At 35.2% G+C, this 12,809-nt stretch overlaps 1 protein-coding gene across 1 annotated transcript in view; it reads right to left on the bottom strand.

Annotated features, from left to right (window-relative positions):
- Positions 1–11,639, bottom strand: part of LOC145668020 (dual specificity protein phosphatase 3-like) — a 33,266-nt gene extending 21,627 nt beyond the window's left edge. Inside the window, exons 1-3 of the mRNA XM_081735485.1 lie at positions 11,228–11,639; positions 7,422–7,568; positions 1,481–1,719 (exon numbers count right to left, since the gene is read on the bottom strand). Of these exons, the coding sequence (XP_081591611.1) occupies positions 1,481–1,719; positions 7,422–7,561 (379 nt within the window). The 5' untranslated portion in view covers positions 7,562–7,568; positions 11,228–11,639. The remainder of the gene's footprint in view (positions 1–1,480; positions 1,720–7,421; positions 7,569–11,227) is intronic.
- Positions 11,640–12,809: the final 1,170 nt, after the last annotated feature.

Genomic DNA, 12,809 nt, shown 5'->3' with positions numbered 1-12,809 from the left:
GCAGGGAAAGAAACGTGTATTTATTCGTACACGCAAAATTAAACAGCAATCCACTGTTTGGTGTTTTAAAGTGAGCTGAAACCAACGAGATCGTTCGTTCGAGGAGTGCTTAGTGTGCTTGCTTCTTCGGTCATATCGAACATGGCACCATAGTTCTTGAAGATCGAAGGGCTGTAAATGCTGAGTTATACATAATACAATAATACGTTTGCCAGAAGTTATCAATCAATTGCATAAAACAAACCCAAATAATAGCATCATTCTTCACCACAACAATGCTGGTCCTTACTCAGCACACCAAACTCTTGATTCTTTTAGCAAAAAAAAAAAAAAAAAAAAGTCGAATTAATTACTCATTGATTTTACTCACCTGATTTATAACTATGGATATGGTTCCATAAGTATGGTATAAGTATGGCTCTGCACATAATTAGATTTTATACATGTTATAATTTGTGTTCCGTGCCCTTTAACAAATCTTCACTTTGTGCTCAGTTGGCAACACTGAATTACATATGATGTTATTGAGCATGTCTGTGGGTACAATAGTTGCTTACTATACTGTTGTATAAATGTCATTTTGATTACTTTAATCATTTTGAAGTTCTTTGTATGTCAGTGTATCTTTTGCATTGCTATCTTCACCTGATTCTAGATCTTCTTTCCTCTGTAATCTCCTCGGTTTTTGGGTGTCGGCCCTTAGAACTTCGGATTTCTCACTTTTTTTTCACTCCTCTATCGATTGCACATTGTTTGATTCGACAATCCTACTATCAATATAAGATGTTTCCTTGTGAGTGGAAGAAAATACTTTCAAAATTGATTTGAGCATATGCAAAGGTGTATCAATCTTAAAAGTGAATAGTTTGAAAAACAATGAAGTATTTCGAGAATTTTACGTCTTATTTTCATATTGATCGCAAAAACGTTTCCAGCAGTCTTCGTATTCTACGCAGTAATAACTTTACCCTAATAAAATTGTCTAGTACATTAGACGATGAAAAGTTTGATTATTATTTTTGCTAAAAATACAGCTTTGCTTTCCAATTAGACAGTTTTCATTGCAGGTACGGAGACTTTCTATTTCAAGTGTGACCCTGCTGGCGCTGCTGTCGATGTATGTTTTTCCGTATCACCCTCTAGAGAGGAGGGACAAGATCCTTCAATAGTTGGATATGGACGGAGTTGCCAGATTGACTGGCTTCCCTGTGCACTGCCTTGTTAGCCATTCTGAGTAACTTTCGATCTTCACTCGTCAAGACCAAATTATTGAATGACAAATTGGCAACAGAGGACTTCTTTCTCCAAAGCAAAGGGAAGGTTTCCTCCGTGAGAGAGCGGCGGGGCTGGAGCTGAAGTATATTTCACATATTTTCCGAGGGCTTACTTGAAATAGAAAGTCTGTAACGTGTTTCCTATGTTATTCTATAAAACTTGGGTCTGTTTCTGGAGTCCTAAAACAGATATTAATATTAATTACCTTTGGCCTTGAGAGCATCATCGATGAATTCCGCCGCCTCCTGGAAATACCTGCTGAGATCAAATGAAAGAAGGTCGACGCCTGGAATGCCTTTAAATATGATGCCTGCTCGGCTGTAATAGGAATTGTTGGTGTTCACGTATCCACCATAACCACTGTTCTTGTGGTTGCCCTGAGCAGCATTCAATACATGAGTAATGCCTAACGACCTCAACTCATGTGTGCAGAGAGCTGTGTGCCTGGTGACAAAATGAAACAATAATGTGTTACTTAAATTTTAACATTGAAGAAAAATTAGGTTCTAATGCTAGTGCATATTTAAAGAACAACAAAATTTATTATTTAATACTACTCTTGAAATTCACAATAATTTAAAAAAAATATTGTCTTAGGAACATCATTAACTAGGATTAGCCAAGATTACCAACGAAGATAATAGTCTAGCGAGGTTACGAGTTAATTCAAAGGTTAATTAATAATTCGTATTATCTGGATTTACTTCTAAATATAGGCTATATAATCTTTGGATAATATTTTATTTCAACAGAAATTGAAGTTTAAGAATTAACAGTGGTTTTATTTCATTAACTTTGCTATGTATTATCTTCTTCCCGTAACGAAGAGGTTAATAAAAATATGCTCCAGTGGCGTGGTTCAAGTACAGCACTAATTTTTAGGCTTTAAAAAATTATCTTTCTCGGAAACTATATATGTCGCTTCTATTCCGACATTATAAGTTTGATTAGCTCAATGATGTCTACAATGTATATACGGCTGTATATATTTCTTTGTATATCGTATTTGGACATTTATTTTGTTCAATAGTATTGTATAAAGAATTTGAAAACTGTCGAAATAACCCTACTACTACTTCTACTCCTCCTCCTCCTCCTCCTCCTCCTCCTCCTCCTACTACTACTACTACTACTACTACTACTACTAATAATAATAATAATAATAATAATAATAATAATAATAGGCTAATAATAAGAAATACAGAGCTAATAATTACGTTATATAAAACAAGAAAACTGGTCGTAACCGAATTTCAAAGAAGTCGAGAATCCGTTAGATGAATGAGGAATTAGGAGTTATATTTCTGGGCTGTCGGCATTTAAGATCATTTAGCTCGTCACGGAGTCGGCGATGACGTCCCTGGGCGAGTACACTATCCAGAGAAAGGGAAGGTACGCGCTGGGACCATTGTGTCACGTACCATCTCGACATTTGCGTGGTGTGAATGAGGAAAATCCAGGAAAGGAATCACTCAAGATGGTTAGCCTGAAAAAGCTGTTATACTTTTTCGGCTGAGTCTCCCCACCGGGAATCGAACCCAGGGCCGTTGGCACCAAAGGCGAGAGCGTTAGCGACTACGGCAGAGGGGGCCACCTCTTTAGATATAATCCTAAGAAAGCTAAATTCCTAGAAACTCTACTGGTTACAAACTAAGCATTTCAATTTGAGGTTTCGGAAACGTACGAAGATAGGTTCTTCAATGTCATTAAATAGCACTTATATTTAAAATTATACATATGTCAGATCCAGGATACGATCAAGGGAGGCTAAACCATAGTTTGCGGCTTTATCCAGTGTAAAGCAGTATCTAAGGTCATTTTATCCAGTGTATATTATCCAGTAAATATCTGAGCCTCAAGGGGTGAGCTATAGCGCCTATGTAGTCCCCGCTTGGATCCGTGCCTATATATGAAATTATATAAAACACTAGCAGGAGGGAAGGTGAAATAAATGAACAAAATAAACTTCAAAATTAAACCTGGCTTGAAAATTATGGATTTCAAGCTAGTAGAACAAAAGCTACAAAAATTTAAAGCAAACAACTTTCTTTCTTTCTTCTTTCTTTTTTTTCTTTCATTTCTTATCTGTCTTTTACTTTTATTTCATTTTACCTCTCTAGGTCTACAATTTTACAATCTTTTTACTTTTCAAATTTTAAAAGGAAAGCACCAATCTACCTTAAAGTGAAGAAGAGGAGAATTACTAGTATTTTGACAATTCTTAAACTTAAAAGTGGCGAAGTTTGCTCAACTTTAAAATAAACGTGCACACGCACTATTTTGTAATTATAGAAGTTGTATCAAGACGTCTATTATTTAGGTTTGTGTATTTTTCTATCAGATATCAATTTTTATATAAACTTCTGTGAAAATATGATGCTTACAGAGTCGTGCAGAAAATTTACGTTCTGCTGATATAAATTTCTCAGAACATATCGTAACTTAAATTATGCTGACACATAGGTGACATCAACGCTTGTGCTTACTTCATTCTGCAGTTATTTCTAGTATTGCTGTTGCAACACATGGTCGTGTCTTTTCCTTGAACAGAGAAGTGTGTACGAAATGTTGGAGCATGAGTCACTTGCGTATTTCTGAATGAATGCCAGAAAAACTGACAGAGTTATTTATAACCACAAATCTTAGCAAACATCCAACACACGCGCACAACTGGACACATATCACACAGCATCTCTTTGTTTGTTACACAACCAACAACTAAGAATATACGTATATACAGAGTCTGTCTCTCTTTTATCCATTTTCATAGTTCCTTGTCTCTTCATTAAGGCTTCAAGGGGGGGGGGGGACTTATTTGTTAGCTGAATTTAAACTTCCATGGTCGATTTAGTAGAATAAGTAACAAAGAGACTGCATTATAATAAGTTACTATCTTAACTGGAAGATAATCTTCTAAGAAAATGCCAATAGAAATTTTTCGGAAGTCACTCGACTCTGATCTTCGAATCACTACTTAGAACTACAGTAAAATCTGTCTTTAGCAAAATCGAACGGAACTATAAAAATTTCCGTTAAAGATAGATTTCCGTTTAACGAAGATAGATTTATGCAAAAAAAAAAAAAAAAAAAAAAAGCATTCATATACTTGACATACTAAGATAAAAGAAGATGCTGTATGTACCCTAGTCAATTTACAGTAATTGTTTCCACTACGAATTAATACAGGCAAAACTAATAATGAACAAAAAATACTGTACACACGTTAACTTAATTTTCTCAATAGTCAAGGAGGGTTTTCTGTATACACTACTGCTTGTCTGGTCAACTGTGCACAAAGAAGTTAGCCTGGGAAACCATACTAAGCACATCAGAGTGATTTCGACGTTAAGGCAAGTGTTAGAGTTCCTTTTAACTTTTGACAGAATCTTGATAAGTCTTTAGCCTACACTCTCCTTCCAAGTCAATGCCTTATTTCTCTTCCTCCACCTCCTCTTCTCCTTTCAGTGTTTCCGTATAATTCTCAATTAAAGTATTATATCCGTCTTGTCTGCTTCGGTTTGCACATTACTGTCTGTTTTGCTAAAAATACTGTGTATATAATCTCTCATAAGATGTCTAAAAACTTTCTAAATGCTGCATCCGAAACTTGAAATTTTCCGTCAAGAGGCATATTTCCATTTCCGTTGTCCGCGTAATACAATTTCCGTTTAAGGAAATTTAACACGATTTTCGCCAGTATATTCACGGGACCGTGAAATATTTTCGTTTAACACAAACTTTCGTTTAATAAAGGGTCTGTTGAATACAGGTTTTACTATATATCCAATGTTATATAAATTGGAAAAAAAAAATCTTCAGAAATGCTTTGATGATTTTGTCTTTGATTAACAACAACCTGCATTTTAAATTAAATTTTATTATAGGCCTACAAGTATTTGGTTTTAGTAATTATTCTTTCCACATTTAATGTTTAAAATAATTAAATACTCTTTAGTATACATATAACTATGGCTCAGATTTTGCATATAAGTTTGTGAACCAAATTATGAATGTTTTAACCGATTCCTTTCTTGTTTCTAAATCCAAACTTTAATGACAGGAAATTAAGTACTTGTCTTGTGACAATAATATTACTCTTTTGTATTATGAAATGACTCTACACTTTCTTCCTATATCTCAATACATCTCCGTCGATCGATGGCTTTTACTTAAATCAAAAATTCCTTCACTACTTCTTTATTGATTCATTATAATCAGGGTTGGATTAACCCATCTGGAGGCCCGGAGCTAGAAAGAATATGTGGCCTATGCTGTTTCACCTAATACATTTCTGTGAAAGTACAATAGGAAAGTTAAGGGAATTTGTTTCATATTTTTGGTCATATTTTATTTTATGATAATGATTGTATCTTTATGATTCTTTTTAAACAGCCAATTGAGATTTTGACCAGAGTAGACCAGCCTGCCCGCCTGGAGACCCGAAGCTATAGCCCCCCTAAGACCCTCCCCCTTAATCCGGTCCTAATTATAATTAGTCAATACATATCGTAACTTAAATTATGCTGACACATAGGTGACATCAACGCTTGTGCTTACTTAATTCTGCAGTTATTTCTAGTATTGCTGTTGCAACACATGGTCGTGTCTTTTCCTTGAACAGAGAAATGTGTACGAAATGTTGAAGCATGAGTGTGTGTATTAGTTAGTATTGACTAATTATAATAGTCAATACCTGCAAGTTTAACATAGAACTCACTACTTTCCAAAAATATTATTACATATTTGAAAGAGGGAAATGACAATAACCACATTATGACAATACACGTAGGCCTATGTCTTAGGTGCTACAATCAGAGTGAATGATTTTTGCTGATTAAGTTTAATATGAACTATCCTAATCTTTTCCGTTAATAATAAAAACAATCTTTATCTAGACATAAGGGTTTCTGATCTACTTCAAACTTGAACGGTAATTATTAAATTCAAGCTTTGAAATTTATTGCTGATACCGTTTTAATGCGAGAACAATATATTAAAACTGTTTGATGTTCAAGCATTCAGCATCAGTAACATTTCTTTTAGATATGAGATAGCTATAATCATCTCTAAAACTAATTTATTGTATAAACTAAGTACATAAATATAACATGCAAAGTGCATATTATTTACAAACGTTGGCTTGAACGAGTTAATAGTATATTCGTCCATATAACAAAACGTTCATTTGTATACCTTGTTCAGTTAAACTATTACTTATATCTATGATACCTTTGACATTGCTTTCACACGTAACAGTAGTTCCAGGAAGATTGTCTATATCGACTGAACTATACCGACTATGTCACTGAACTATACCGACATATTATAAGAGGGGATTCTTCAGGTCCAAATAAGAGTAAAAGTTCAAAACGTTTCTGAGGAAAGTGCATAGTTTCACAGCTAGAGCTATTCAAAATCGTGGAAAAACTAAATATCAACACGTGCTATTTCGAATTCGAGAAATTGTGGAGTAGCAGCCCATATCAGTGTAAAGAAAGGCATACACGATACCCAATAAAAATGCCTATTTAATCAAAGAGCAATGGGTATATAGGGTATAATTCCCAGACATGCTCTCAATATAATTCTCAGATACGCTCTGATTTTAAGATGGGCCTAAAGTAGGCAAAAGGTAAACGTGACAGTAGTGGACACATAATGATTTGGCGGGACGTCGGAAGTGTTAAAAACCTCAAACTCCACGATTCCTCGTGTTCGGAGTAACACGTGCTGCGCTGTATTTTCTCACGGTAAATTTCACATTTTTCGTCTATAATCGTGAAACAAAACATCGCAACACCTTAAACCTGTCCTGTTATGTAAGCCTGTATACCCAATATTTGAAGTTGATTTCATACAGGCAAGATGCTGTTTTGGGAACAACTAGAAACAAACATGTATAAGTTGTGACATCCCTTAAATCACCCCCGAGTCGAAAATCAAGAAAATGGGTTCGTAAGGGGATTAAACTTGGTGAATCTCTACCTGAAAACACAATTTAATGGCTAAAGATGACTTCTTTCTATGGTAAAGGTGAATATATAGCGAAAATAGTTAAATAAAACGAAGTATCCGTAAGAACTTTATATCACCTTCTTCAAAATCATGATGAACATTCTAGATCATAATTTCGTCTTTCACAGTACCTGTCTCCAACCAAAATCCCTGGATAAACCTCATTCCATGGGTCAGAGGGAAGTGCGTAATAGCCTCCAGAAGGTTTTACTATAAGTTCTGATAGCTCGGCAATGGTGCACGCTGGCTTAGGAGTCCTCCACGTTGGCATCCCAACTCTATGACAAAAATACAACGTGAAAATAATCAAATAAATATAAACATAATTCACATTGAACGATTAACGTGCCTATGTGCGATAATTCGCACATACAGGCTCAATTCAAATATACTAATTAACACTTGATCAACCAATGTTTTATTGAAATGTCATATCATCTAATTGCACAAAAAGGTACTGCAGTTATCAATGGAAACTTCTGGCAATAACTTTCTGGCAAGCATCAGTAGATTCACAGAAAGGAAACTACTGTAAATGTTTTGTTCCAGAGTGCGAAATTCTGGAGAAATAAATCATTTAATATAGAAAATATCCCCAATACTAACTTACTGGGAGACATTAATAAAGTGAAGCTATTGTCGGAAGTTTACAAGTTAGTAACAGTAATTCATATGTAACCAATATGTATTTCAAATGTAATTAAAGGGTGAACTAATCTTAGTTTAATAATAATGAATGTTTAAATATATGAACTCTCTGGGCCCTTTGCAAACTCATTTCAAGCGTTATATTAACAGCTTGACTAACGCCTGATGCTAACATCCGTATTTAGTAATACATAACTGAAATTAATTACGATTTATATTGAAAAAAGTCAATCTCGACTTTTTCGTAAGGTTGTCCAAATACAATAAAAGAAATCAATATGAGAGAGAATTTGAGTCACTTAACTTGATTTCTCCAAAAGTGTTTGGACAATCCTGCTAAAATATCGAGGTTGGCCTTTTTCGATATAAACTGTTAGTCACTTGACTTACGTGTAACTAAATACGTAAATAACACCACATGTAAGTCAAGCTCTTAATACAAATCTGAAAGCGACTGCATAATGGTTTATGTTTTACTCGAATTAAGTTTTTAGAAGGTTATTCACCAAGTGTAGTAGAATGACATATGACCTGATCGTTCATTCTTCTACAAAAATAGAACTAGCGGATTATTAACAAAAGTGTAAGAGAAGTAATGGAAAAACACTCTTGATGGATATCCAGTTTGTTAAGATCTTAGATAAGAAGACAGAGAAGTGACACCATTATTAAGAAACTTGTGATTACTGTAAACTATGTGAGTGTCCGTTCCTCACACGGGGAGAATACGTTTACGAAAAGTATTTAAATCACTTCCTCTTCCTTAGAATGTCGTGAAGGTGTAGTGACAAAAAATACGTAACATCACTCCCTTCCCACCCTATACTCCTCTTCCGAAGTGGAGTGTCTGTATTCATCTCAGCAATCCCGAAAACTTTGGATTGGATGATAATATCGATCGTTTTTGATTATTTTTACGTGTTATCCACTTCCTACCCCAACCCTGACGCCCATGCTGGTTGAGGAGAACTTTAGATTTAAACGGATAGACTGACACTATCTTAGCTTTCCCGAAAAATATGGAGCGTTACATACCGAATTTCATCTTCCTAACTTAACGGACTCATGGCATACAATATTATTCGTGTAAATTATGACGCCCTAAGGTTCATAATCACGCTATGTGCCATTTTACTTAGGTAATTCGTTGAATAGTTACGCATGATGCGTTATGAGTGATTGACAGCAAGATAAACGGCAATTTCAATGTAAAGAGAGCAGTTACAGAAAATACCCCCTCCTCTCCCTTAAAGGCAAAATTTTCAAAAACGCTTTGTTCACTTTTAATGAAGAGTTTATATACCGAGTTTCATTTCCTTAACTTCATGGGGTCCTGAGGTCAATTTTTGGAACAAATTATGACACCCCACTTCCCCTTTAGAATATAAATTTTAATCACTTTAATGTTATAAAGACTTTGGGAATATCGTTGAGAACCAGGTCAAGCGTAATTTTTTATTGATTCAGTAGTTATTGCCTGAAGCGACCAGACACAAACTGACATTTGCTTTTGTACTGCAATAAATGTGTAGGAATGCGGGAACTTCACAATCTGATAATGTGATTACAACAATCACTAACCATTATTAGATTGGGATTTCATTTCAATTTAGCTTCCTTTTCAGCAGCGAGGCTATATAAGACGTGTAATTACAGCTTAACGTAGGATCCGAACCACATGAGCTTCCACCGGGAATCGAATCCTGGTCTCCCACACCAAAGGCGCATAGATTAACCGCTTAGCCACGAGGGAGCTCTCAAGCATTATTAGAGTGATATAACTGTTTAAAGAAACTTTTTAATAAAAGCATACGACTAGCTTAAAACCTGCCTTAATCTTAAGCAAGTACTTTGCACTATCTAATATGCTTTTTTATTATGATAGTTGCCCGAGTAAAGAAGAACCTGACTAATGATTAACTGAAAATCAAACATTAGAGATAGAAAAGTGATTGGTAACGAAGATTTTTAAGGAAACACATTTCAGAATAACTGTTGAAAAAATAGTTTTACCCCCAAGACCAGTTTCTATCAGAAATAGTGCAGTTACCAGCATAAATGAATGTGCGAATCCTGCTTTGTTTTCTCTTCTAGATCTTCCAGATCAATTGCTGCATTGAATAACAGGTTTCACTCAGTAATTATTTATTATAAATTTAAGTCTTACTATACACACAGAATGAGTTTCTGTCCCGTGAAGAATGTTGTCACGAAAGCTGCTTTATTTTGCCACCATATATATATAAATAGTAACCTTTCTGAAAGAAATACAAATATTTTTCTGTAGCAAGGGGGCACTTATAATTAGGTTGATTCATATTCCTAAACACATTTGAATATTAATGTATAGTCTGTATCCATTCCGTCTGAAGCAAAAGTACGAATATTTCCTATACGGGATATACTTTTCTTACTTATGTTCTGTAAATTCTTAGATATAAAAAGTAGCACAATTCAAGTTCTGACAATTTCTTTCAAAATTGAATTGCTTCTGAATAGTTTTGGGATCAAACACTATAAACTAAGAACAGGGCTACTTAGTAGGCTGTTACCACTGTTTGTGCAAGCCTCATGTCCGTTTATGAGCTATGTATTCCCCTTTCCTCATGAATCAAACTTGCTCTAGGGCCTATATAATACACAATAGAAGGGTATGATGCTACACTGTAAGGAGTTTTTTCTTTTATTTCAACAATATACTTATTTCCTTTGTTTTTTAATTTTTATGTTAAGTTGTTAATGTTTCTGTTTCGATTTTGTGGAATTATGTCAACTATAGATGCAGTATGTTTCTTAAATTTTACCCTTCGTTTAGTTTTCGCCAAACTTACAGTCTTGGACTCTTATTTAAGGAGATAGGGCGGTACGGTGCGGTATACCCACCAGATAATTATGCACGAATTTGGTTGAAAATGTTCAATTCTACCCATGTTTATTGTCATCCAGGTTAATATTTGACACTGCATAGTTTGAAAATGTATATATTGCTGGGAAATTATGTCTTGTCTGTGTATTCAGCCCGATGATAGCCAATCAGATTCTGAACATTTGACTAATGCAGTTTTCCAGGGCAACCAAGCAGGTAGAGCAAATGTAGTGAAGCCAGTTTCTTACTCTTGCAAAGGGGTAACAATTTGGAAAGCTTACTTGAAAGTAGTTCGAATAATTAAGAAGTGGGAAAAATGGGAAAAGATTTCCCTGGTGCGAGTTTGTACAAGCACAAAAGATTGGGAAACGTTAAAATCTAATCGTGGAAACAAACTAGCGCTTCCTGATTTATATTTCTTACCTGTATTTAAATTTGGTACTTCGATATATCCGTAAAAGTCGTTAATTAGAGCGAATTCAATTTATGTTAAACACAGTTCAGGCGACTAATAAACGAATAATGCAAAGACCGTTGACCTCATATCACTTGAAGATTCTTGAACGAACGAACTGAACGCAAGAGGCCTTGGCGAATTCACAGCGTGAGAAATCGGTCCACGGGAGCACTTCCGACTAACTTCTCTCTGAGCGTCCACAGGCACTAAGTGCTTTGTACCAACTCCGTTGATGCTATTTTTGGTTCAGCGGCCGGATTCCACAACGAATGACGGTGCCATCACCTCCTCTCTACAATTCCTTTTCTCTCTCTCTCTCCTTTAATTTAAGAGAGAGAAAAAAGGAAAGGAACTCAAATTGCTGCTCTTGGTGACGTAACCCTCCAGTGTAAAGAATTAGCTATGCTAAAAGAACCAAAACAACGTCTGCGGCAGGAATAAAATCAACTGGAAGCGAATAAATATTTATACGATTGAGTGTGACGCAAGGTCTGAGCAATGTAGTACACAAAGGCCTAAAATGTCCTGATTCTCTGATCCACATTTTTATCTTTCGTATTGCGAAATGAAGACATGACGTATAGTTCCCACCGTGTAAACTACGTCAAATAGAAAGTATACACATCTAATTCTCGGCAGTATAAACATCTTTTCACTATTAGAACAGATTTTCATTATGAACAATAACTCGAAGCATGTAAGGAATACTCTTACTCTTAATACCTTATAATCAGGTAACTCAAATCACAATTCTCTTATTTATATAGGCCTACATATGGCTTATGTAACTCGAAGGCTCATCAGTTCATCATCGAAGAAACAAAATTTCTCCATTGAGTGACTGAACCTTATAGTCACTTCCTAAAATCCAGCTTTATATTATCCTCCAATTTGCTTCTCGCCCTACCCAAAGGTCTCTTTCCCCTAGGATTCCTATCTAGGACCCTAAACATCCTGCGCGTGTGGTGTTATCCATCCATCTTTGGGGCTCTGCACCACACACCGACGACAATGTCGGTTGGAAAATATCAAAATTCACCAGATTTCTATAAACTAAGACATAATTCTCATAGTTGATGATCAGAATTGCCAACCAATCTTTCCTTAAATTGTTACAGGTGTTTTCTCTATTGCGAGAGTGAGCGCTCATTGTTAATTATTTGCACGTCACTCTAAGAACAGACGTCATTTGGGAAGGGCAATTGCCCCCTGAATTTGAGACACGTAGGCTTTTTATAAAAAATCAAAACAAGTACATTAATATGCTAATACAAATGTGAAACTCTTTGTCGGTGCACAATCTCCCCTCCCCACTGATTTCAAGAAAACTTAATAATCGGAAATAAAAAAAAAAAAATACAGTATAAACAAGATGATTTGTTTGTTATGATTAATATTAGCATGAGGTGAAATCATTAGCGTTGTTTCAGATTTTGCCCGGGAGAGCAAGTCGCTCTACTGACATAGGAGTTTCGTTTATTTATTTCTATATTTGTACACAATCGATTAAAAAGCATGGATTTTTAAACTGAGGAGGACAACAATAGG

Source organism: Thermobia domestica, chromosome 13, assembly GCF_964235325.1.
Source record: "Thermobia domestica chromosome 13, izTheDome1.hap1.1, whole genome shotgun sequence".
Lineage (NCBI taxonomy): Eukaryota > Metazoa > Arthropoda > Insecta > Zygentoma > Lepismatidae > Thermobia > Thermobia domestica.
This window is presented reverse-complemented; position numbering and strand designations above follow the sequence as displayed.